This window comes from Dromaius novaehollandiae, chromosome 1 (assembly GCF_036370855.1).
Source record: "Dromaius novaehollandiae isolate bDroNov1 chromosome 1, bDroNov1.hap1, whole genome shotgun sequence".
Lineage (NCBI taxonomy): Eukaryota > Metazoa > Chordata > Aves > Casuariiformes > Dromaiidae > Dromaius > Dromaius novaehollandiae.
The window spans coordinates 95,473,295-95,500,400 of NC_088098.1; the positions used below are offsets into that span (position 1 = coordinate 95,473,295).

Here is a 27,106-nt window from a genome sequence, read left to right on the forward strand (position 1 = left end):
AGAGAGAGATGGTCCTTCTGGAAAGTATTAATTCACTTTTTCTCTGTACCCACTGAATCTCCCAACCTGCAAAAGCATCTGCTTGCCAGATACAAAGTGCATTTGCTATAGTACTATCTGTCTGACAGTGAAAGTGTAACTGCAGAGTAAAGAGACAGCCATGGACAGACCTGTCTGAGGAGATAACCAAAGGTAAAACAGGCCAAACAGGCACCTTATATCCAAGTTTTAATCCTATGTGGAGTTAATTTCATCCACAAGTTTCTTAGAGCAAAAAGGCTCTGGCTCCTAAGAGGCAGAGGTTTTAAATTAGGGGACTAGGAGTGTTCTCCGAATTTAGTCCAAGTAATGGATAGCCGGTGGGGGGAGGAGGAAAGCTTGGCATCAAAGGCTATCCCAAGAGCTACGGGAGGAGATAGGCACCACAAGAGCTTGAGGCTAACAAGGCAGGAAAGGGTGAGGGAGACTTCTGATGAAGTTTAAACAGAGCTTCAAAACCTGTTGATCACAACTTCCTGGCAAACACTTCACAGGAGGATTTTGCTGTAGTTAAGATCTGAGGATTAGGCTGGTGTTGTCCTGGGGGGGGGGGGGGGGGGGCGGGGGTCACACACCAAAGGTAGAGCAGCATAAGTTGCTTTTGACTATACTGTGAATGATTCAGTAATGTTACTGACACCGTTTACTACAGTATGACATTTGCAAATAACACTGTGGCTTCATCATTTCAATTTTATTTTTAGACATTCTTCTTTTGGGTTCAGGGCTCTGCCATACATTCCTGTGAAATTACAGGAACTGCAGTGACGAGTGCTTATTTTTGGACAGAATATCACGATCTTCAGGAAAAAAAAGCCTGTTATACAGCAGTGATCAAAGGAGGGTTTGTGTGCTGGAAAGTTGCTTTACTTTTTTCCAAATCTCAGCCTTTTACTAGAATGGCTGGTCTGAGGAAAGCTATTACCTCTGCCTGTGAATGCCACCGTGTCTGTCGCTGGACCGCCACGACAGCATCACTGGCAGCACAACTTTGCTTTTCCTGGAAAGCTCAGCAGAGCGGGGAGGGGACAAACAGCAGGCAGGCACTAACTCCAGCCAACAGCTGATTTTCCCGAAGCCCCTTTTACTTCACTTTGCCCTGGCTCCCGCTGGCGGGGCGAGGCCAGCTTGCGGGGGAGGAACCGCCTGCTGCAGGCAGGGGCCGCCGGGGGAACATCTGGGCGGCGGTAGCGCAACATCTGGGTGGCAGCGGCGGCGGCGGTGCATCCCGCGGCGGCCGCAGCTGGGAGGGACCCACGTCCCTGAGGCTCACGCAGGGCAGTGGCGCCGGCAGCTCAGCCAGCTTCGGTGCAAGCCTCAAGGGGGAAAGCAGGAGGAAGGGGCTGCGAGAAGGCAGGAGGCTGCAAGGAAACAGGCCAGGGCAGGTAAGGGGGTTTTAGCTCTTTTTAACCCTGGGTATGAGGAAGGGGGACCATCTCCCTCGCAGCTGCGTGGCCGCGCAGTGTCAGTCCACCTCCGCAGCCCCCGCAAAGGCACCTCCAGAAGGCGACGGGGGACGCCTGTTTCACAGAGGTGCTGCTGCTAGCACTGGCTCTGGGTAACTTGCCTGACCGCAGCAAAGGCGATCGCATGTAAGTACGTGTAGCACTGAACGTAACCTCACTGTGACTGCAAATTCATGGTGGAAGCAGTTTTAAGATCCTCAGATGTTTGATCCTCAGCTTACTCCGTGTTGGTCCTAACTTGCTCCATTTGCAGGGTTTTTGACATAAACTCCATGAGCATGGACCTTGAAATCAGAAATAGCTTTTGAAGAGGCTGCTAGCGTTAAAATCCCACTATCCCCCTTTTGTACATCCAGATTACTTTTCCCCCAGGTATGAGGGTTTTTGCAGCAGTGATTCTGAATCATTAAACAGGGGTTTTTCTAATGTTAGAGATGTGACTAAAACATTTGCTTTAGTTGTAAGCTTCTTGCACTGCTTTTTTCCTTCCTCATCTTTGGATGCTTCAAACTAAGATGTTCATCCAATCTTAAATGTCAAGGTAAAATCAACAGAATTTAAATGTAGTTGTGTCTACTTACTAAATAACAGAAACCCTAAAATTAGATTATCTCAGTCTCTCTATTTCAAAATAGAATAATCCTTGGAAAAACATTTAAAGTCCCTGCATGTGTTCCATTTTGTTCCAGTTTTCAGCCCTAAATTATATTCCACTCTCCTGATAGTGCTTAATACTTGACATGGTACCAAACATTTCATTATCTTTTTGGTAACTGACTTTTTGAAGTTTCAGAGCTTAGGAACTAAAACATATAAGTACTTAAAAACAAAGTGTTTATATTTCCTCATTTCTAAACCAAAGGTCTGATGATTAGTTTGCATTTACCCACCTAGAACTCATGATTTCTCAGTACATATAACTTTGTGTTAACTTATGTTACTGGTTTTGAAGATCTCTTAAATTATGACATACCTTGCACCATTTGTAACCATGAGTAGTTTGTCATTTGTAAAAGGAATATATCCAATATCTATTTTAGATGAAAAATTGATCATTGACTCTAGAGTTACCTTTTCTGAAGCTCACTCAAATTGCTTTCACCACTTCTCAGTGTTACTTATATAAGGCTTTTCCCATGTTTTTTTCTTTACAAATGGAGCTGGGTAAAACAAACAGATTTCTCTCAGTTGTGAAGAATGTGGATAGAAATAACTGCTGAGGCAGAAAAAGTAAAATGAAGTGAAGCCACTCTTTAGGAGTGGCTAAAACAATTATGCTGGTGTTTAAGTAAAGTCCTCTCTGTTTACTTTTTTTTTTTTTTTTTTTTTTTTTGTACATTAAATCTGCCTGTACATATCTTCTTCTTCAGTACCACAAATGGCCAGTGCAGTAGCTCAGAAATGCGCCTCTGTTTTTTCAGGCTTAAGGCATAAATCAGTCAAGACTTTTCACTGTCAAAACTCCTGTCATTTCAACTGGCTTATGCTCTGTTTCTTAGATGCAACCAAAACACTCTCAGGTTCACTTGCAGTAGGCAGCAGTCATTTGGATCTTCTCTTCCCAGGTACTTACTGAGCAAGGCAAGTTCCTAAGACTAGGGATTATAAATAATTAAACATTATCTTGGAAAGATCTTAGTTTTAAAGTGAGTGGCACACTGGAGTGGCACTCCTGTCTTATTGCGCCTCACAAGCTAGACCTTGAGTTCTGGTGCTGCTTTTTCCATCAGAATATAAAAAAAGAGTAAATCCCTCTTAATCAAATTATGCCTAAATCAGGGCCTTCTATAACATTTTTATGCTATCTTAGTAGAATTCCTAAAACTATTTCTCTGCATGACCTTGCACTTGAGACATTCTGTAATACAGAGTGTAGCATCCATAATGTCAATGGCTTTAGAAGAGAGCACAGCTTCTTGCTTGCAGATGCTCGTCTGATTGAATTAAAAAGCTTCTATTCCATAGCAATATTCTTGCTCATTTCATTAGGAGTCCTGTCTGCCAAGGGGCAGCCAAACTGATGCTGCTGGTACTGTAGCCCTCCATTATGGAGGACTCTTCATTTTCAGCTCCTGTTACATTAGATCTAGCTGATTCCCCTCTAATGAGTACAAGGTGAACTAAAGGGGAGCTATAAAGAGAAACTATACCTGTTTCTCAGGTGCATTTTGATTTTTCTAGTTGGGCTAACTTCATCTATTATCAATGTTATAGATTGCCTTGCCAACATCTTCTCCTTTTTCCATTTCTTTTTATCTCCTGGCCCATTTATCTTTCTGTTGTGGAAAATGTGTTTCCCCCAAGCAGTATCTGGTAGATGCAGTGCATTTGGGAGCCCCTGTGACAAGCAGTACATTGAGCATCCTGACTGACAGACACATCTTGTAGAAAAGATTTCCAAGTAAAAAGGCGAGTGTGTCAAGGCAAAACTCTAGGTACAAATCCTGCAACTGTACCCACCACTAGGTAAGTGCTTTGACCTAATTTCTACTCTGTTGCATGGATGTACAGCAGCTACTTACAAGAAAGCCTCCTACCTTTCATTTTTCTTCTTGTCACAACACAACATTGCAAGACCCAAGCACTCAAATATCATTGGTTACAGCATCCAAATCCATGACATGTAAACATGTATTTTGAGTCACTTTATTTGCCTTTTCATTGAGAGCTGTTAGGGCTCGTGCTACCTAACTGGACTCCATGGACAGACAGCCTGGCTGAAAGTAGAGTATCACTTAATCGAAAAACTTCAGGAAACAGAGATTCCAGAAAAAGAGGCTGGATCTCACAGGGGTCAGCAGAATACAGCACAGGCTCCCACAAGAAGCCAATATGCTGGGCTTGTGTGCCTACTCTCTTTCTGGTCTCCATTGCCCTCCCTACCAGGTGACAGTAGAAGTTCAGCTATTGCAAGTGTCACCTGCTTGTTGTCCAGTTATGAGCAGTTATGAGCATCACCTGGTGTAATTGAGCTGGTTTGTAATTTTGTTGTAGGAAAACTGAGTTCTTCCTATGAATACTGTCAAAAACAAATATATTAATGCATTTGCATATGTTGCAACTAGCTCCCTTCCCATTTTGTCAACTTGATGCTATCCTTAAGATGCGAACTTCAGATCCATGGCAGAGCATGACACTTCTGCTTATCAGATTTTATTAGCGCCTGATGATTCTCTAAAATAGGATCTTCTTTATAATATTCTTTTTTTGTCCAAAGGCACCTCAATATCCAGGATTCTACAAAATGAAATGAAATCTTAATGCCTTTTCTGTACAGCAACTGGTTGTTACAGTAAGGGAACAACCCTTGCAAAAGAAGAATTATTGTTCATATTAAGATCAGCAAGCCCTGTGCTTCAGCAGTACCTGAAAACCCATCTTTCTTCAAGAACAGAGCTCCTCAGTGTTATCTTTCAGACCTGGCTACTTTGCAGGTGGAAAATACCATTTTAGACTACTTAAAGTTTCCTTAGTTTCCTTTTGTTTGTTTGTTTGTGTCTTTTTGTCTTCCTGCCTTCTTGAAATATTTGGAAACATAAATAACAATTGCAGCAAGTTCTAACAGCCTGTAAAAGGCTAAGTGTTAAATGCAGGATTTTTCACAGCGGTCATTAGTAATTATTACAAATATTTGTCATACCCTTTTTTATAGGAGCAGTCCTGTCAGCTTCACTGTCTTATTAGAGTGTATTAGATACTGATTGTATTGTTAAGCAGTTGGAAAAGGACTCCCATAAAGGGGATGCTAATAGAAACCAAATCATGTTTTCTTTCATCACCTCTCCAGAGCTGTGCTTTGAGCTCTAAATCTTCAGCTGACATAACCAACTTTTGCTCTCTTGACCTTTTTCTAGCCTCTCTGTCAGTAAGCAGAGAATGAACATGCATGTCAGCACACTTGGAACTACAGAGAGAGACTGTACCTTACAAACTGGCTTAGACCACTCGGGGAGCATGCTCTCTGCAGGTGGTGTGACTTCTGCTTGGTTGTGGTTCTTCAGAGATGCCTAGGATCCTGCAGAGGTTGTTCAGCAAAGTGACTTGGGATGTTTTAGAGATGATAAAGATGATAAGAACTGACTTGTTATCAGGGAGGGAGAATATGAGAACTTCAGCATGTGGCACAATTCAGGTTAAAATCAGGAGACAGTGCTACCTGAGTCCAGCACGTGGTGGACTGGAAAGGGGAGCTGACCTCCAATGTGAGTGAAGGGTTTCCAGGGTGCTGCAGTATGGTTTAGCAGCATGTCCTTCCACCATACCATGTCTGGCTATATTCAGCTGCTGCCACACACTATCACAAATGTGCTCTGCAGTGTTCAGCAGGCACTAGCATCTGCCATCTTGCCAGGAGCCACTCTCTGGCAGCATCTTGCTTTGAGGGCAGCGGTTCCTGCTGTGTCCTCTGTGGGCAAGGAAACTGCTGCCTTGCAGTGGGGACGGTTGGAAGGTCACCCTACGGGAGGCAGGGGCTACTGCTGATTTCCCGCATGCAGGAAAGTGGCTGCAGTGGCTATGGTCAAACATACTCCCGCAGGAGGTAGCATTCTTATACCTGCAATAATTTACTTACATCCCCCTTGCTATTTTTCCCATTATTTCAAGCAGTGCTAGGAAATAGCAGCTTGTATGGCCAATAAACAAGCTGAGCTTCTTTCATAGGAAAAGTAACTCTTATGTATCCCGTGCAATTACAAAGTTGAATCTGCTTTTTTTGCTTTTATTTTTTTTAAACTTCTGGTGATGTGACTAAAGGTTCCAAATTGGCAGCCCTGGAGACTAAAAATTTCATATCCACGGAGCAGCAGCTGCTCTGATATTGAGAGCCAATGGTAATTGGCCAATGGCCAATGGCCATTGTTATGTAGTGTTTGTTGTCCCTGGATAACCCCTGGAGATAGGTTGCTGTAATATGGGAGCAGAAACAGTATCAGCAGATGCGCAGAGAAAGGCAAAAGAAATCCAGAAAACCGAGGGTCACTAGAGGTGAAAAAACACAGCTAAGGGATGGGAAGGACTTGGAAGCATGAGTATCTCGGAAGTTGTTGACAAATGGAAGGTACTGAAAAAAGTAAAAAGAGTAGCTAAGGTTGTAGGCCTGAACTCAGCAGTATGAGGGATGGTATCTTGGATTTCCTCCTTTCTCAGATCAGTATGTAGGCTTCTAGTCATTAGCCCTCTGGGATTTTTGTTTTTCATCCAAGTCTTGTAGGCCTGAATATTTCTACAAGGAGTGAATTCCTCTTTTATGGGCTAGGGAGACGCTTATTCATGACAGCTTTTTCTGATCAAAAATTCTTTATCTCCCACACCCTTATATCAAGACTGTACTGTAATTTTTTAGCATTTCAAGAAGTCTTGAGTCCTGTTTTCATTAGCATACACAATACCTGGTTTCGGTTTAATTCAGAAGTAGCTATAGATGCCAGCTGGTTATTTCCTTAACACCAAGGCAGTGATCTCATCTAGTAACATTGGGTTGTAGTGGCTCTTTCAGTCTTGACACGAGATCAGTATTGCATTTTGTGAACAAAGCAGTTACATAAAACATTGTTTTTCAGATCTGTTCAGCATGGTTCTCCACGATGTTTACAATTCCATAACTGCAGGGCAAAAGGCACTTCAATTGCAAATATATCTTTAAGTGCAAATATGAAACTTCAGTATTTAAGTAAAATTGTCCGTGACTTTCTTCATCTCAGATGCTTTGGGCTCTACTGGATTTAAATTTTCGATAGAAGCTGTATGATCACAATTTGTGCACCGATAAGAAAGCATGTACAAATGCGTTATTTCCTCCTCTTAACTGTGTGCATTATTCTTACTGGCATGATGATTGATTACTGTGAGTGTTAGGGATAAATAAACATTTTGTAGCAAATACTACACACTCCACACTGCTATTTCCTAATCTAATTATATAAGAAAAATCTAATTATATAGGAGAAATCTAATTATATGGGAGAAAAATGTCACTTTATTTTTACCATTGCAGGAACTTTGCAAATGTTTACTCTTCAGTTTTAACTTCTGTTATGCAGTTCTGCAGCAGAAACTAATACATTGCAGAAGAGTGAGTTTGTGGCCTCAGAACTTGTATCATTTTTGGGAAAAAAAAATGTTTCTGGTTGACCGTCCTCTTTAACATCCTTCAGGGCTTGAAAAACACAGGAAATTACCAGGCATACTGATCTGACAGAAGTATGTGCATGGAAGGGGAACTACGTGCTGTATGGCTAGTTCTGACTGAACAACTGTTTGCATCCTGAGCCAGTGTAGGGGGAGTTGCCTTAGCCTCTAACTTTCTTTGGAAGTGAGAAAAGGAAACTAATTTAGTTCTTTGAAAGGTGATTGAAAAGCTGTCTGAATAACTGGGTGGTATAACGAGTTTCTCCACACAGCTTGCCCATCGTGTTTTAGTCCCCACCTTGACAGCCTCAAGAGACCGTGAATCAAACCAGTGAAAGTTATGGAATCACCCACAAAGAACCTGTAAGACCTTTAAATCAGTCGTTTAAGTCTGTTTCTTATCTTCCTTTCATTCTTCTGCCAGTGTGAGATAATTTTCAGGCTAAAAAGGTAACTTTTAATGCATACAAAACCGTAAGCCTTTTTTTGAATGCTAATTTGGAAACTATACTTGCTTGTCCCCTCTCCCAACCTCTCCCTATATTGCTGCCCGACGCTGATGTGCAAGGCGCAGGCCGCCTGCACGAAGGGCCGCCGGAAGCACACAAAGTGTTATTGTTACATGGGGAATTTTTGGGCTACTGTCAGCAACCTATACTTGGTTGGCAAAGTGTCTCCGTGTGTGTGCGTTAAAACACCTTTACAATACCATCGAGCTTGCTAATTACTGGAAAAAGCTAAACCCTGCCGCATTTTCTGCGATTATTCCAATAAAAACTACACTCAGCTTGTACACATAAGGAAAAAAGCCTCGCGTTTACAAGTAGCTGTAAATGATGCCCATTCCTTACACCAGCCAGGTGCAGAAGCATTACCTAGTACTTAAAACTTGTAACCGATCTAGACCATTGATACTGTTGTCCTTATTAATCTTACTTACCTGTTTGTCCTCTTCCCCAGGCAGTGCTTTTCCAGCTTGCCCTGTCCCGCGGGGCGCAGCTCCCTGGTGCCTAAACTGGGCGCGCAGGACAGCTGGGCCCATCCGCAGGGCAAAAGAAAGGTAGGATAGTGGGGGAAAGCCACCAGGGGCAGTTCAGGAAGGGGGCATGGGCCCCCACGCGGCGTTGCTCAGGATGGGAAGGGGCACGCGGGGAGGGCTGGTGGGTCCTGGGGGAGGGCGGTCACAGAGGTTAAGGCCTGCAGGTGCCATGATGGCCGCCTGCCCTCCCGGCGTGCCCCACACCTCCCCGAGGGCTGGGTGATGCCTGGGGCAGCCGCAGGGGGTGGCGCCAGGGAGCAGGACGAGGCGGCGCCAGGGAGCCTGGTGGGGGAAGTCGGTCCCCGGGGACAGGCACCTCAATGGCGCCATTCGGGGCTGGCCTTGGCAGGAGCGCCTGAGCTAAAATGGTGCCTCCGGTCCCAGGTGGGGCCCTGGGCCTGGGCGAGGCAGAAGCTGGACTCAACCGGTTCTAACAGATCAAAGGGATCAGACAGAAGATGGTGGTGGTGGCAGGCCACCTCCGGCCTCGCAGAAATAAACTCCACGGGCAGCAGCGGGAGACGGCAGCCATTTTGCTTATGGGAAATTTTGTGAATTTGGGGAATTTCCAGCAGTTTTGAGGCAGCTGTGTCACAACCCTTTGGCACGTTTGCTCAGGGCTCAACGTCTAATCCGCCTAATTCCCATCCCAGTCGGAGCGTGTTGAGCTTTAATGTCGCACGGGTCTGCCGCAACGTGTCAGTGGTTGAACTGATGGGTGTTTCTAGGGAAAGCATGCAAATAAACTCCAGCATTTTTGGATGGGCTCAGACCGAAGTTTATGCTCCCTCAAACTAGTAGCATTTGATTGCGTTGCTTGGAGTGCAAGAGCGTCCATTTTTTTTTGCTTTTCTATGTTGTGTATGCAACAGTAGTTGTTGTAGCATTCTTTTCCTTTTCTTTTTTATTGCCTTATTTTTAACAAAATATCCTGATGGTTCACCTTGATGTTTTAGGGCAGAAAAATTTTGCAGTACTAGAGATCTAAATAACCCATATGTGAGCTTACAGACTGAGATTTACTTTGAAAGTCTCCTATGTTGTATACTACAAATTGTGGTAACACCCTGATCTTCCTCTGAATCTAACTGCAATTCTAATCTCCTTCTTGTGGTGGGCTTTGCAGGGCTTTCATTTACCTTTTTAATCCAGTATCTTGCTTTGATGTGTGGTACAGGGTGAGTCTTTTCAGCTGGAGTGCCACATACCTGTGGTGAACAGCAAAATACCTAATGAATAAAATCCATCTAATGAATGGTGTTCAATGAGATCAAACATAGGGTGAAGAAAGGCCACTCCCTACTCCCCCCTTCCTTCTTTAATTCAAAGGAAGACAAAATTAACAGGTCTCTAAAAAGACAGCTGTGCCAGTCAGGCCAGCAGTTTTTAGAAGAAACAGAAATTAAGGCTTTCAAAACAAATGAACTATTTCAAAGTTTGATGCCCAAGCACCTTCAGGAGACTCAGCCTTCAGCTCCTAAGAGTATTGCCCTTTTCTGAGGCAAATGAGGGCCTAGTGATTACTGGCAGTGATGCACAAACTAATCAAAATCCTTGAAATAAAGGTGTGCTAAAATGATGCAACTCTTTCAAGATACAGCTGAGGCCAGGTGTAATGTGTGGGTCTGAGTCCCCAAACCACACAGCTGGGAACCAGATTGCTTTGCAGGCTGCTCTGGAATGAGCAGCGCTTTCCCCACTTGCAAGCAGCAAACAAAACATGCAGGTATAAACTCAGCTGGACTTGCTTTTTTCTCAACCCCTTTGCTTTTTTTCTTGCAAAGAGAAAAGTGACATTCAGGAGCCTTCCCCTCCCTAAAAAAGAGAAACTGCAAATGGAGTCCTTTCTGTTTCACAAAAATAAACAACTGCCCACCCCTCGTTACCTGTTTGTGTGGGTTCCTGCACCCTGCATGTTTTCGGATGTCACACTTGGCTACTACAATGGCTTAGTCAGGCTGTCTTGTGCACAGCTGGTTACCTATGCCTTGCCCAACATCCTCTTAACATGTTGCCTGTGCTGCAAGCTTTTAGCTAAGCTGTTTTCAACAGAAATGTCTCAAAAGAGTGGGTGTGCAAATGAAGGTGGGGGGTAGACCTGCTGTCCCCCTGATGCTGACAGGGCACTGCTTCTGCAGGGCTTTAGACAAAGCTCTTGGCCAGGGGTTGCCACCCTTTCTCAGGCTGCATGCCATCAGGCTTACAGTCCTTTTTCAGACTTGAATACGTGGATACAAGCATTGGCAATACCAGTTAAGACAGATGAAGAAATGGGCTTGCTTTGGCAACCCATGTCATGTGTCCTGTTTCTTCTAATTCAGTAATAAGTCCCTAGAAATGAGCTAAGAGGTGTTTTATCCAGGGGTAGCTTTTAAAACTCATGATAGCGCAGGGCTCTTAGGGATGTGGCACAGCCAGCTGAAGTGATTTCATGCCCCCCGGTAGCTACCAGCCCTGCTGGAGGCTTTGAGGCTGCAGCGGGCGCGCTGTGTGCAGAGCCCACAGCCCAGCATGGCAGTTTAAACAAATACGCAGGAATGTGTGTGCGACCCAGCGTTTATACAGGCAGAAATCAGCTCTGGAAGAGGGCGGTACAGACAGCTGGGGGCAGGAACTGCTTCAACAACTGGATCTACATCAGCCTGAGCCCTTAAATCCTTCCTTTTTTCACTTGTGAGCAGTCATTTTTTATTTTTTCTTCTCCTTTGTGGCTATGTAGGTCACCTCTCCTCATGCAATTGGGTAATAGTCTTATGGCATCTTTGCAACCTGCGTATATGGAAAAGTTTCTCTTTAAAGAAAAAAAAAGAAACAGCTTTCAGTGGTGTTTAGCCTGCAGGAACAGGAGAGGGCTAATGCTACTTGACCAGCCAGCACTACATGAATCGTCTGCAAGTACTCCATGGCCCACAAACCACAGTTTAAAACTTCCTGTGCAGAGCTGACCATGGGAAATCCTTACTTAAAAGAAAAATATACTGGGGCCTCCATATTCTGTTAATAACCAGATTGCTCCAGTATACTGTGGTGATTAGATTTTTAAGTCAGCAACAGTAATAACAGAAAGTACAGACTGTTAAGGCTTCGAAAGTGGTTTTCCTTGATTACGTGTTGTCTGTACAGAAATTTTATATGCTTTGGGTCATGATGCACAATACCTCAGTTTATACGAGCTTAAAGAAAAACTGCCATCGAATATTCGAACTCTAATTTTAATGAAGAAGCCCCTGGAGTTAACTCTCCTAGAAGCTGGGAATTTCCGGCTGATGACCATATGACTGTATAACACTGGCCAAATAATAATCATATTAGCATACTTAAGTATAAAACGAGGATAATAGGCCTCTGGTCGCAGGTTCATAATTCACCTATCAAATATTGAGAATTACTGGATGTTCATAAATCACACTGAGACATCTGGATTGATAGGCAACTGGATTGATAGGCAAAGTATAATTTATTAGTGAATAGTTACCTGTTGTATCTATGCACAATTAATTTTTTGTTCAGTCAGCTGCAAAGAAACATATAACACCGTAAAGGTGGAAGAACTCGGTTTTGAGTATTAATGTTCTCTCTTCTGCTAGTATAATTTCAACAGCATGACATAGTGTGCTATGCCTTATTTCTCTTAACCTGTCAACTGCAAGCTTTGCATTTCAGGTCAACTGTTTTGCAGTTGGGTGACTTGTTTGTGTGCTGCAAATTTAAGAAACTCGGGAGAGCAGCTGGGTGTTCTGAACAGCATTTGAACAGAAAATAAGTACCCAAATGCTATTTAATTTTAAATAAAGTGTGAGGGCTTAATTCAGTTATGCTCTTTTGATCTGTGCAGGGTGAGACTTTCAAGTTATGTCCAATGGGATTTTCCCACCATTCCAATAATCAGTCTGTGTTTTTTATTTACCTCCAGGTTGTTGTGTAGTAGAAAACCATGGGCAATTTCAAAGGTCATGCCCTGCCTGGAAGCTTTTTCCTTCTTTTTGGCTTGTGGTGGTCAGTGAAGTATCCACTGAAGTATGTCTGTCGAAAAAACAAGAATGCTTGCTACCTTGGTTCCAGGGCAGGATTTCAGCGCCTGGAATTTGTTGAGGGGATCATCAAAGCTGTCTTTGCCCTGATTGGTAAGTTAGATACCTTCTTGAGGAAATTAATAAAAATGCAAAGGGCCATGCTTTTTCATACTTTTTTCCAAGTTTGTTCTCTGATAAGACATATCAAGTGCTGATATTTTTTTGATTAGTGTTGCAAGAAGCATAGTGTTATGAACAATTACCGTAAAATTTCCCCATTTTTTTTGTCTTCAGTTCAAGAGAGGATGCCATTCTGAAGCAGTGCTTTAGATGGATACAAGCTGTTGGGCTCAATAAACAAAACTGTGGGGGGAGATCTGGTATGTTTTTGATGGACATGGAGGTCAAACTCGGTGCTTTACTTAATTCCTCTTGACCTTTAAACACTAGGAATCTAAGAACTACTGATGCTACTATTATTCATTATATACTTATGATTGCGACACAGTCTCGGTGTATAGATGGAGCTTCTTTACAATGTTTCGGAGTTTCTTTACGATCTCCTTGCTGCTTCACAGATGTTCCATTTGAATGTTCATGCACTGTGCACTACTCCAGGGAGGGAGATGCGTTATTTGGCTGCGGGGCTCTCACATGCAAACTGTTAGCTCCAGACAGTAGGGGCATTGTTTGGCTATTTTGAAGCTAGCAAACTCAACCTACTGCCTTGAATGGTTTCAGAGGGCCTGCTGGCTTTCAGATGTTGGTAGTCTTCATTGAATTATTGCTCAAATGTGTAAATGAAGATGCTTTTTTTTATTAAAGGCACTCGAAAGTGAAAATGTTCACAGGAAAACACTGAACTCCAGGTCTGATTGCTGCAGAATTGTTACAAGAGGGGTGACTGTTTTGCATTCTGTTATGGACTGGCCTGGATATAAACTCAAGGAGATGGCTTAGTGAGCTATGCAGTTGTTTGGAAATGCCTCCTTCTTCTTCAAATTCTAGCAGGGTGTATATTAGCAATTTATCTTTACAAAGTAAGTAATAGAGGACCGGGGGAGCTCAGCAAAGTGGGCCTCAAGCTGAAAAGGATCTTAATTTTTAACATTAAGATCATATTTTAGCTATCTACTCTTCTTTAAACGCTCACAATTCCCTGGTGTCTAATCATGACGCAGATTTTATCCCCTTACATTGTGCCAAAATCTTCTTCCTACTTTTCCTTCCCCTCTGGGAGTTATATCAGTTAAGATATATCAGCAATTAAGTGATGTTTTGGGTACAGTATATAGTTTGATATGCCTTAAAAAATTATCAAAACCTGAATAATACCACACATTTTGAGACGTGGGGGAAGACATTTTTCTTACAAATCTCCCAGTGAGTGTCTGGAGATAGTCGGGCATTTAAAACACAAATCCAGTGTTTTTGTTTTCACCCTGAAAAAAAAAAGCTGTTATTTTAATGTATGGTAATTTCAATTCCATTTGAAATGTGCACAGGAAAGCCTGGCAAGAAGAAACAGTAAGAGCAGCAGCAGGAGTAAAAAACTGCTGTTTCTGTGTACTTGAAATAAAGGTGGAAAAACACTGTGTTTGTTCTGCAGCATATCTGCTTATATAGGGGGATATTGGCACACACTATGCTAAACAATATAATTAACTTTCATGGCTTAAAAACATGATGTATTTTAAGCACAAACTTCCTTGATCGAATAGAGTATTTAAAAGCAGCTTTCCCTTTTCTGGAGTACTGTATTTTGTTAGCAACACAACAAGGGGCCAAGGTAAGGGAAGCGGTAAAGCAGCAATTCAAATATTAACTCTTTGCATATCCTCATGGGATCTTTAATAAGTATGCACGGTGGAGGGATTTCCTTTTATGGTTTTATAGGAAAGTTCCCCTTTGAATTAAAAGTTTGAAATATGCTATCCTACATATTGCAGGGGACTGAAACAGTAAATCTTTCTTTTCTTTAACATGTGTTAAACTCATATATAAACCACTGGAAAAGACAGCTAAAAAATTTAGTCAGAAGACTACCACAATAGCAATTGTGTTTTTTTTAAAAAAAAAGGCAGCACAAAATAGCTGTCTCCGTTTTCACTGCTGGAAACTGTAAGATGCAGGTAGTTCTGCCAGCAGTGGAACTGAAGCCTGGTTTCCTGTGGCTTTCTCCTTTCTGGATTATGTGATACTCAGTATATGCTTGAGCTCTCTCTGTGGTCTTTCCCTCAGAACAGAAACTTATTTCATCTCTCCTCTAGCCACTGCCTATTTTCTTGCAAATTTATAGAGATTTAATATCTTTGAGGCCTCTATTCCTTGTCAATTCACTAGAGTTTGTACAACACATTAAAAACTTTATTGAGAATGGCAGAACTGGGAAGAAGGGAGCAAAACATGGCAATCACCCAGAGCAGTCCTCAGGAAACCACATTAAAACCCCAAATGACCAGTGTTATTCTGCTTTGGGATATATTGTAGTCTCTATTGCTTGTAGAAATACTTATTGTCAGCCTATACCTTATGCACTAGGACAGCTAGTAATAGGTCTCATTTCATGTGCAGGAATGCTGGCTGAGCAGTTTGTTCCTGATGGACCTCATCTGAAGTTGTATAATTATGAGGAAAAACACTGGGATCACTTGATGAACTGGCAGCATGCCACCATGTATCTCTTTTACGGCATTTCAGGGTTGGTTGACATCGTGGCTCATGGGACAAATGCGTTGCCAGTGGCCATGGACAGAATGATGCTTTCATTAGCAGTTTTTATTGAAGGTGAGTTTACCTCTCTTTGCAGAGATGCCTGTGAAACTTAGAAGGTTTATTTGTACTTACAGGCATCAGTCTTTTGTCTGGGATTCTCAAAGTAGCCTTAGAGAATGAGTGCCTGCATTTTTATTGGAGTTGAGCATTTAACTCCCTGAAATGCTTTTAAAAAAATTGGTCTTCACCCTCCTTTAAGCTGCTGAGGATTTGCCTGCGGTGCAGCCTAGAAACATGATCATGCATTGCACAGGTGTATCTGTGCTTTCCTAACTAGCTAAGATAGTAACAGAAATCTAGTGAGAGTAGTGGCACAAGCCTATTTTGAGTAAGTGCTCAGTAGCTGAGGCATTCGTTTCAACTTAGGTACTGATATGGTACCCAACTTGTTAGCTGAAAGCCACTGTGAGTGCATTTGCCTGCACTAGAATCACATGCTGGAAGCTGTGACACACTCGATTTACATTTTTTGTACACACAGTATGTCTCATAGCTTCCCTCTTGTTACACTGGAAAGACAGATGAAGGAAACTTTCTGTTATCATGTCTTTTAAATTAAAGATGATAAAGCTGTAGCTTCCCATATCATTTTCCAGCCTAAACTCAAGAGAGGAAATATGGAGGCATCAGTCTTAAAAAAATGACTCTTAATCTGATCATTTAATCTTAAACTGATCACTTAATTTATTTCAGGCTTTCTCTTCTGTTACCATCTCCATGGGAGAGCCATGCTGGATATTCATGTTCATCAGTTATTGTTATTTGCTATCTTTGGAGCTGCCATTTGCATATTTCTGGAAGTTTTCTTCCGTGGCAGTATTGTACTAGAAATGCTCCGTACAAGCCTCTGCATATTACAAGGCAGCTGGTTCTGGCAGGTGGGTGACTTTTCTGCCTTAGAGGTTTCTTCCTTTGCCACTTTTGGTCATTTATCCCTTTGCAGATGTTTCACAAGTAATAGAGTATGCCTTTTAAACACAGATCTCAAAAGACTCACAGATTACAACTCACTCTTAATGCCCCTTCAAAGAGATAAAAGTATTTATCATATCCATTTTATGGATGAAGAAGTCATTTTGCTTCTACTGAATCAATAAAAAAGCTAAGGTGGTTTAGCTGAGCTGTCCCTTGCTATTATCATTAAATATTCCTTCTGATCTGTGTACCATCCTGTTCAAAATTTGCAAGCTAAAAGGCAGTGATTTTACAGCAACATGTGTTTACTATCCTTTACAAAGACAGTCCACATAGAGGTGGGAGTAGTGAGTAAATGCCCAGCAGATTACAGGAAAGGTGAGGCAAGCAACTCATTGACATTGTCACAAAGAGGAATGAAGGTGGAAATTATCTTTTGTATGCTGAACTTGTGGTATCTTTCCACCTTGTAAAAACGTTTCAGTAGTGGCAAACTATATTCAAGAGGTGTTGAAGCTCCTGAGTTTCATTGAGACATTGGGTGATACAAAGCTTCCTAGTTTTACAATGTTCTGGCATTTGAGCAGAAGAAATAACAGTCTAAACTTCAATATTTCAGAGATGTGGCTTATCTGAGATGAGAAAGAACTCATCAAAATGGAACTGCCATGCCTTTGTTTATTTGTGGTTCTATTTGGTTAATAGATACTTGATAGCAATCCATTCTTTACTGTTAGAGCAAGACAGAGAATTTCATGAATTGATGCTGTCTTGTAACAAAGAAATAGGAGTGTTAGTAACTATGTTTGATCTTATAGTGGAGAACTGAGGTCACCCCAGTGATTTTTCTTTCCGGCATGTCTAGACTGGCTTCCCTTTTTTATATGCTGGCCAGACATGATGAATAAAAACGTTTGCTGTTCTTTAGGAGAACTGGACACTCAGCACCAAATCAAATATTTAAATACTTGCTCTGGCAAGATGACAGACCTCCTAAACTGCAGTCTTTTTCTTTAAATGAACTCAAGAACCTGGTGCTGCAGCACTTAGTGTTTTATTTTCTTGTTTGCAAGCTTTTCTTTGGTGATTTGAGAAGTTCTATAATAATTAGATGCAATCATTTATTCTTCATTGTCTGTCTAGTCCAATTTTAAAACAAGTAATTTCTTTACTTGACTCCAAAACAGTCAAGTTACTCCAGAAACAATGTGTTTTTTGTTTCAAAGTAAAAATTAAAGAACTAAAAATACAACAGATTCAAGTGTGGCTTTTTTCACACCTGCATTAGACTTCAACTGTATATGTGACTGAAAAACCACATACTGGCTGCAGAATGGCAAATTTGTAAAAAGTAAAGGAGCTTTTTTTCTGCGTCATCAATGCTTTCATTCATTGAATTCTCTACATGTAAATGCAAAATGCGCTCCTCCCCTCCTTCTTCCTCTCCCCCTCTTTCCGGCTCCAAAATTCTCAAGGAAATTGCTGAGCAGTGACTTTGAAGAGTATTAGACAGTACAGAGGACTGGTGCTTACCAAGTCAGAGCCCTGACTAGCCATGGTAGTTATTAGCTCCCTGGCTTATACAGTAGTATGAGTTTGATCTTTCCCAACTCTAGATAACCAAATCACTGACGTGCTTCACACCAGTTAATAGCCTTGAGTGAGAAAGCTACATTTTTATATAATTGCAAAAACTGATCTTTTCCCTGGATTGCCCAGAAGGAATAGAGTTAGGGCTTGCCTTTATTTATTAACTTATTTTTTGTGTTCTGAACTATTTAACACATTCCCCGACACTGTTGGGAAGAGGGGAGTCCGCGTGAATGGCTGGGCAGGTTTTCTCATTGGTGATGTGTTTGCAGTTCAGACCACACATGGCTGAGTATCAGCTCCTCTCCTTATAGTGCACAATTCTGATTGCTGCAGGACTTGTTGGGCCAATTTGATAATTTTCTGAGCAAAAGCAGAAGGCCTCTGGAGTTGGCTCTGCATCTTTAAAGGCATTTCTGCAGTACTATATAAAACTGTCCATCACATCTGAGTGTGACTGTAAAACTGTTTTCAATAATAATTGCAAAAATAATCAGCACGATAAAAAAAATGAAATGTCTGCCTTGTGATGGGTAGCGTAATACCTGATATAGTACCAGATGTCAGGTGATGTTTTCTTTATTTTATTACAGATTGGCTTTGTTCTTTATCCTCCAAATGGGAGTCCTGAGTGGAATCAAATGGATCATACTAATATGATGTTCCTGACAATGTGCTATTGCTGGCATTATGCTTTTGCTTTTCTTATCATTGCAGTGAATTATACAATTGTCAGCTGGTAAGTTGCTAGAAACACTAAAACTTTGGAGACTTGTCTGTTTACTCTGCCAGGAGATTTACTGTAGAGAGGTTTCATTGACAAATCAAAAGGGTTTCACAAAATGATTAACTGTCTTGCAAGATAGAATAAAAATAGATATTACTAATTAATGAACACAATATGGCTCACTGTTTCAGTAGAAGGGGGAAATAACATACAAAAAGTACCATTCTGACAACACAATGCTTCTCACATAAAATGAGCTCTTTTTGATAGTCTTCCGCTTCCGTAATTTCATAAGAAGTTAGGAGAGAGCTTTTTTTCCTACAACATATTCTCTCCCTGTGTTTGTCTGTACCAATTCCAAGTGACTTAGTCATCAGGTTTCTCCACTTAACTTTGAAGATTATTGCACAGGCTTCATGGTTGCTGCTTTCCCTCAATCAGACCTGATTTTTTCACTGGCCAGTTTCATCTCTATTTCTAAAAATAGGCCTTTTCTGTGTCACCCAGTGTTAATTCTGACAAAACTCCAGTTGGAGTGTTGACTGCATTAGGAAAATGAGCCTGATTCTACCAGGGGTGATCACTTTCTGTTTGCAGGATATTACCAAGCCTTTTTGTGCACTGTCCTAAACATGCTTCTCATCCCTTGTTTTACCCTTACCATTCTAATGTCCCTGCTTAATCATGCTTTGGCCATATACAGTTCTTGCAGTCTTTCTTCATAAACAAATCATTCGAACTGCCTGATGAGATGCAGGAGCTAAACAGATTATTATCATGTAAAATTGCCAGGTCAGCCTTTGAGTCACTATCTGACTTCTGATATATATGACATCTCTTTTATTTTTTTTTCCCAGGGCAGTTCGTTCAAAGATTAAACAGTCGCAATCCATGGAGATGGGATTACTGAAAACATCTGAACGAGATCAGGAGTCTGAAGATGAAATTTAGTATGAATGGGGTTTTACTAGTTTGCCCACTCTACTATTAGGCGAATTGTTACCTCATTTCTAGACTTGTTTACCATCTTATTCATCCTTTATACAACTTGCTATGCAAATATCATCCTTTGGAGTACTGTATACATCTGCACAGTTAGATTTTTATTTGCAGAGGGTAAGCTTGATGTGTGATGATTCCGTTAATACCTTGCTTATCTCGTATGTCAGTGGAAAAACAGATTAATATTAGACAAACTTGGACTGGATGAGGGGACATTATCAAGTCTGTGAGTTAGACTCATTAACAGCTAGGCAAAATGTTTTTCTTCTGCTTTTTAAGGAACTGATAAGATGAACTAATTAAGATGTCCAAATAGGTGCTTTTGCTGAATTGCAAGTCACTGTGCATAAATAACTGTGCAGACCTTGGAAACAGTAGAACAACATAGAAAGTGATAGTCTAACAGTTGCCTTGTCTAACACGTTTGTGTCTTTGCTTGTAGCTTTATGTTAAATGGAAAGAACTACTCACTGCAAATCCATTCCGCATTTCTTTGAAGAGTATGTGGTTTGGTCATGCTCATACAGACACTACCAAACTTCTATAGGAGGACCAAAGAGGTGTATAATAATTAAAAGTGACTGGAATTATTAATCTCATGCCTAGATCTCCTGCCTCTTTCCTATCTTTTGGCTTTGAAAGGCAGTGAATTGGCTCTACTTCTCCCAGGCATACTGAGTGACTTCTTTTCTAGAAAAGCTGATGTGTGTCCAGTGGAGCAGCATCTGACCACAAAGGCAGTTTCTTCACCAATGTTATTTTCTTTCCTTCAGTGGAATTTAGTGGAATTTCAGCAGGGTTCAGGGAGAGACACATGACCAGACACAGCACATAATCAGGAGCAGGTAATGTTGAACTGGATTTAATGGTGGATGAGATGGATTTGCACCCTTTTCCCAATCCCTTCCTAGCAAATTCTAAGCAGTGTGCATAATGAGCTGTGTGAGGGCAGGTGTTTCATTCATAGTAACTCCATGCCTAGCTAATTGCAACAGGATCTGAATTAAAAAGAAAGATTGTTTTTTAATTGTATTTCTTTTTTCAAATGGACAAACCAAAGTCCTGATCCTGTGAAAAACGGGGTGCCCTCCTCCGCAGCATTCAGTGTCAGTAGGATGTGCTCCAATCTGAACAGTACAAAAAAAGGAAGTAAAAGATACGTGGCAAAAGACAGTAGAAAGTTATGTTGTATGTAAGCGCACTGCCCCCATGGGGTGGACATCTGTAGTACAGCTCTAGCTCTAAATGCATCTTTTCAAAGACATGGATTAGCATGTGGACAGGAGAGAGTGTTTGTTGTTCAGCAACACGTACACTCTGTTTTGCAGAGGATGGAGCACAGGAGGAATGCTGATGGCAGTGGGCCACTTTGTATATCCATCAGTAGTGAGGTGGTTATTCTGGACAAGTAGCTCCCTTCGTTCAGAACACCTCTTGTAAAAATCTTGTCGTCTTCTAATTACTTTTGGAAATTCACTAGTACAGGACAATAAATTCTGTACAAATACTATGAATTCATCAGGTTTAGTACTATAGAAGTCTATTTCTTTCACTAGTCTAATATCTGCATATGCTCCTAAAGGAATGCAGAATTGGACTCTGGTGGATGAACAAGAGTTGCAGGATCTGGTCCCTTCACTTTTGAGCTTCATCTGTATTTTTCAGTGTAATTTGGAGAAATGAGTAGCATAACATTACTAATTGCAGTAGGCCTACTACATAAGAAGATAAGCACAGAAAATAATTTATAGCTCAAAGGGATCCCAAGACTTAGAAAAAAATCAAGGCTGTTTCACCTTGAAAGGAACATAAGCATTCACCTCATTTCCAGGACCCACATACTTTTCTTCTCTTTTTTAAAGAGAGCCTGCCTTAGCTGTATGTGCTGTTAATGCTTAAGTTTTAGAATGTCAGGTTTATCACTGCCTTTCTAAAGTGAGTGAGGTTGTTTATTCTGAAGCAGATCTTAAGGAAGTGCTTTGCTCCTCATAGGCAGAAACAATGCAAGTTTCTTCACTGCTTTTCTGAATAAATATATTTAATACTGTACAAGTACTAAGGTGCTCTGTCTCTAAACTAAAGGGATAACCCAAGCAGGAGAAAAATATGTTAAAATGGCTGAGCTTGGATGTCTTCTTAGAATACTTCAGTTGGTCATTTTTGAGAATACTCTAGATTTTTGCTAAGTGTCATGAAGTGACATTTGGAACTAGATGTGAGATTATCTGGATGAGCCTAATTCTGAAGGTGAGAATAGTCAACTCCCAGACATTTCTTTGTTTAGAAATGTGTAATGGGAAATGGCAGATGCATAGCCAAGGAAAGATCACCATTTCTCTCAATAATTGTTTGCTCTTCTTTAGTGCCTTTCTCTGAAATGTCTTGGAGATTTTGGCAAACTTAAAATCTGTCTCAGGGCAGTCTTGTGAGCTAGGTATCAGTGTGGGTATTTTTGCAGCTCTTCATCTCGGCTTTACAGTGGTCTTAATGTAAGCTCTGAAATAAATGATACCTACTTAACTTGGCAAATCTAAGACTTGAGTTTCACTGGTGCAGTTCCATTAAAATCAGATTTTCCGTTGGCATAAGTCAGAAGGAATATCCACTGGTTTTCTGAGGAGCTTGCCTGTTAATAGTAGCAGGGAAATATTGACCAAATGCAGTGTGTCATTACACCCAACTACAATCTTATATTTCGGTATAATTCATTGTTCTACATCACTATTGTCTGTAAGCTTTTTTTAAAGGGCAGAATTTTTTACCCATTAGAATTCTTGAGATGTAGAGCTTTTGCTGTGCTATGAAGTGAAGAAGATAGTTTTATGTCTAGCAGAACTTGGGGATTATTACAAAAGTTTGTCTTGATAAGCCAAAATCAGTTGACAAAGTCAGCCCCATAGATGAGTTAAATATTTTAATAATTTGAATGAGCTGTGAATTTGGAGGGTGTTTAGCAAATTCTCCTTCTGAAAAAACTGCTTTTTTAGAAACAAAAAGTGCCAGTTCCAGAACTTGATGGCCAGAAAAGAGGTAACCTGCCAGTGTTTCCCCTGTGACCTTCTCAGCCTTGCGATTCTGACTCTCACCTGGGCATTATTCCAGCAGTGGTTGTAGGTCTGTGTTTTGTTGTGAGAGAACTCGATTAGGGTTCAGCCTGCTGAGAGGTATCATCTGCATCTCCCTATGTCCCCTTTCGGTGAATCTCCTGCAGATTGTCAGAGAACTGGAAAAATAAGTCTATCAGACTCACTTTACTGGCTGAGGTGCAACCATGCATAGCAAAGACATTTATGAAAAACTCCAGTGACAAAGCTAATACAGTCTGTGGCAAAGAACTCTAGGATATACTTCTTAAAAGTAACTCTTCATATAAGAGCAGGTCTCATTGTATTCTTAAGCTCGAAGAAATGCAAGTCAAAACAGATCCTGAAGTCTTACAGAAACAGTAGTCTCTTGGATTTAATTTTTAATGTTTACACTACATGTAGAGTGAAAGTTAAAGTGAGTTTCTCAGCCTAATATATTTTTGGTAGCACAAAAGAAAGAAACAATCCATTTAAGGAGTGGTCATTTGTTAAGCGGAACATTTGACCCATTCTTTTCAAGCATTGTTCAAAAGCGGTGTCTAGAACACTAAGGTAGCTATTATGGTTAAAAAGGTATGACCTTTGTCGTTCCACTAGCAACAGATTTTGTTTGAATTTCATGAGTGGATGGAAGTCTGACGAGTTTACAAACACCACTCAGAAAAAGGTAGCTGCTCTCAAGAAAATTTAAATTATTGTTAAATATTGGTGCCTTTTAAAAAACTATATGGTAGTTAATAATAGAAAAGATATGCCTGTAATTTTATTTAAATAAAAATGATTTATTCATCTAAGATATCTGTCATGTTTTCAGGGGAAAAATATAGTCATTTATGGGGCAGAGTGAAGCGGGGTAGACATGTTACCCTTATGGCCCACTTGGACAATTCTTTCATTTTGCTGTCACTTACAATACAGATGAAAATAGCTGTTCTTGAGACTTGGATGGTAGATCTCCACAGAGTCACAAAAGTCAAATGCTAGGGGTTAAGGGGATCCCAGATTTGGGTCTGTTCTCCTGTTCCGTATACCATGGAGCAGTCAGCAAGGCATGTGAACAGGACTGTATGAACTGTGGATTTTTCAGTTTTGGCAAGCTTGATAATAAAAATATTTAGGATTGTTTTGACCTATTTAACTTTGCTCTCTTTTCTCTTTAAAGAAAAAAAAACTCTTTCAGCTGTAAGATGAAAATGCATTCTGAAACCGAAAAACTGAAGTATTTGGAAAAATGTTTATAATTGCGGGTTTTTTCTTCTCCATATTTTGGACCACTTTTAAAAATTAACACTCGGGGACTGTATTTGGCAAAAATTTGCAAGAAATTTTGGCTTCTCTCAAACTGTGTTTTGGTGGATAAATTTATTATTCATTAAAGATTATAGTTGCGTGGCTTTCTTCCATCATTCCATGGATTTGATACCACTTTCCTACATATTTTACAGGTGGTGTTTTTTCAGTTATAGAGAACTTCAAGTGGTATATACTTCCATGTACATAAGAAAACTTTTAAATTTCTCCAGGACTAGGTAAGGAAGAGAAAGTCAGCATTTCCTACTTTCTTATATCATCTTTATGTTCTGAAAGAATTGCAGAAGACTTAAAATAATCAGTAAGAAATTTTAAAGAGCTAGAAATAGCTTTAAATAAATAAGTTGGGGAATCAGCTAGTTTGCATTAGAAAACCAAACGTACCAATGTCTTCGTATCCCCTGAGGTTGCGGCTAGGGCCAGTTACCCCCAAACATGTCACCAGGGAGACTGTTTACTCTCATGTTTGATGACAAGGAAGAGCCAGTGACAGACTACATGCCTGATGCCATTTAGGTAATCATGTAAAATGCACATTTTGGCAGCCATGCTCTCTATAAAACATAGCAGATGCAGTGTGTGGCGGGAGCTCAGCTCAGAGCAGGGGTGTGATTCTCTTTGCAGGGAAGACCGGGGACCTCGCGGTCACTTCAGTGTTTAGCTGAGACACACAGGAAACATTTTAGTTTGGATGAAGAGAGCACTTTGGGAGCACATCACCAGATGGTCCTAACTTCAAGTGCTTTGGTTTGCCTCATGGAGAGGTATCAGAGCATGGGAACTGGAGTCATTTGAAATGAGATTGAATTGAAAGATGCACTGCAGCGGTGTGCCTGATGTGCTCCAAGTACTAATGGGCATTTGAGTCCGTGGAACAAAAATAGAGCCCCAAAACACAGCTGTTGTGTAATGCATAATTATTGCACTCCACAGGTCTGCTCCTAGAGCACCACGGATGTACATGCGGCTATAGGTAAGGCAAAGGGTTTGTCTGATACTGGAAGGAGGGAGTGAATCGCTGATCACAACGGTAAATAGATTAAATGTGGCCTTCTCTCTTTCTCTTATCTGTACTTCTGCAAAGCTTTGTCGTTGTTCTAAATTCTATAAATAAACATTTTTATTTGCTTTTATCTAAACCTAGCTTGAATTAAGAGTGAATTTGGCAGTTCAAGGCATTTTGATTCTGAAGGTTCATTTGTCTTTAAAGCTGAGGCAACTAGACAACTTTTGTCTGGTACCTTAATGCAGTCCTCCGTGAATGATTTCAAATCAGGGTTTCAAATCAGCAGGGTTCAGTTCCTTTGAGCTACAACACTTGGGCTAGGAGTTACTAGTACAAAAGTCAGTGGAAGAAAACAGTAGCTTTTTTTAATCCAAAAAAAGTTCTTTAGTATGTATAATAGTGGAAGGAAGCCTGAATTCCGAGGACTCCCAAGGACTGTGCAACTGCAGCACATCTGTTAAAAGGGAAAAAGAGATGACTGGAAAACTGCTGGGCATTTGCCTTTTAAATCTACTCTGGGTCAAATATGTGCTTGCTCAAAATATGTGTTAGTAAAGAAGCCTAATATTTGTACAGTGAGGCATAACCAATCTCCAAAATGTTTTTTTTCAGAGCAATAATTTTAACACTTTATTATGTAATTGTTACAGTTCATGGATCTCTATAAGATATTGGATATACTTCTTAGAATGAAAATGCATAAAACCTAGTTGGAAAACATAATATCAAGTGCTACAGAACACTTTGGATTTTGATTCAGAGAAAGAGCTTTTGTGTAAGGACTGCAGCTCAAAATATTCTGCAATGAATAGTACCAAAGAGGTCAAAGTCGTAGTGAGGGCATGTAAGAGCAGAAATGCTTATGTCTACATATTGTGCTTATCTCTGAGCAGAAGAAAGAAATGGCAAAGAGGCGATTTTCATAAAAGCAATCTATACAACTGAATAGCAATTAAGCAACTAGAAATCACTCCAAAGACTCAAAGATTGAAGGGAGGAGAAGCTGTATTTACTATATAAAACATTCCAGTCTGCCTATAGCATTATTTAGTAGACACAAGGTTGTCAAATATACTCTCTGGGATTTTTCCGGGTCCCGTGTGGCAGTCCCAGAAATCACAATGCTGATTCCCTGCTCCAGAAATGAACGACAGCTCGAGTGACAGCTTGCACTGCTTTGCTGGAATTTTACTTGTTTTTAACTCCAACTCAGCCAGATGCAGTTGACACATGAAAAAATCTCAGAGATGGTGTTTACTGCTGGCACTGCATTTTATTCAGGCTTGAAAACAAAACAGAAAGGAAATAAGAAACATCTGGCTCCAATTACGGCTCAAAAGAAATGTAGGAAAGCTGAAGAAACATATTTAGTCACTCAAGAGCAGTTTTGCTTCCCCACAGCTGCATTGCACATACAGTTTTACAAGTAATGAGGTTTGCTTTCAGTTTGATAACTTTATCATGTAAACATGGTTTAATATTTTCATGAATAAAAATATACTGTTCTTTAAAATATACTAATTGATTTGTTTGGGTTTTGCCATATGTTTCCTTATGCTTCTTGAAGGTTTATGTAAAATATCCATGTGAAGTTAGAAGTTCCTAATCTTTCTCACTCACCATCCTATTTCCTTTGCCATTTCCCAGGTTACAAACCCTCTTCTATTTGCAGTCCTGGGACTGTGAGCCAAGGTTTGGGAATCACAGTATTTTATATATAAAAAGTAATGCAAAAATGCATTCAAAACAATATTCTGCTCAAAGATGTATTAGATGTATATTAGGGGAAAAAAAGATGTGTATTAGATGTATAAAATAAAGATGTATATTAGGAAGAATTCAGGGATCCTATTTACTTTGAGCAGAAAGTGAATTCCTGTGTCTTTCTACCCTGTATATTCATTTAACACCTCTGCAAGTATATGGAAAATCACTGCTACCATCTAGCAGCCTTTCTACTAGGAGAGGACACTAGAAAATTAGACCTGTGATTCAGAACCTGGTTATG

The 27,106-nt window shown here is 40.6% G+C and overlaps 1 protein-coding gene across 2 annotated transcripts; it reads left to right on the plus strand.

Moving 5' to 3' along the window:
* Window positions 1–1,038: 1,038 nt before the first annotated feature.
* Window positions 1,039–25,344, plus strand: TMEM45A (transmembrane protein 45A). 2 transcript variants are annotated; one of them, XM_026112292.2, is made up of 6 exons: window positions 1,039–1,424; window positions 12,587–12,797; window positions 15,261–15,473; window positions 16,155–16,339; window positions 18,560–18,705; window positions 19,551–25,344. In XM_026112292.2, exons 2-6 carry the CDS (start codon window positions 12,608–12,610, stop codon window positions 19,642–19,644), a joined length of 828 nt encoding a protein of 275 aa, XP_025968077.1. In that variant the 5' UTR covers window positions 1,039–1,424; window positions 12,587–12,607; the 3' UTR covers window positions 19,645–25,344. The 2 variants fall into 2 exon arrangements, with proteins under 2 accessions (XP_025968077.1, XP_064377150.1); XM_064521080.1 differs by lacking the exon at window positions 1,039–1,424 and adding an exon at window positions 8,255–8,694.
* The last annotated feature ends 1,762 nt before the right edge of the window (window positions 25,345–27,106 follow it).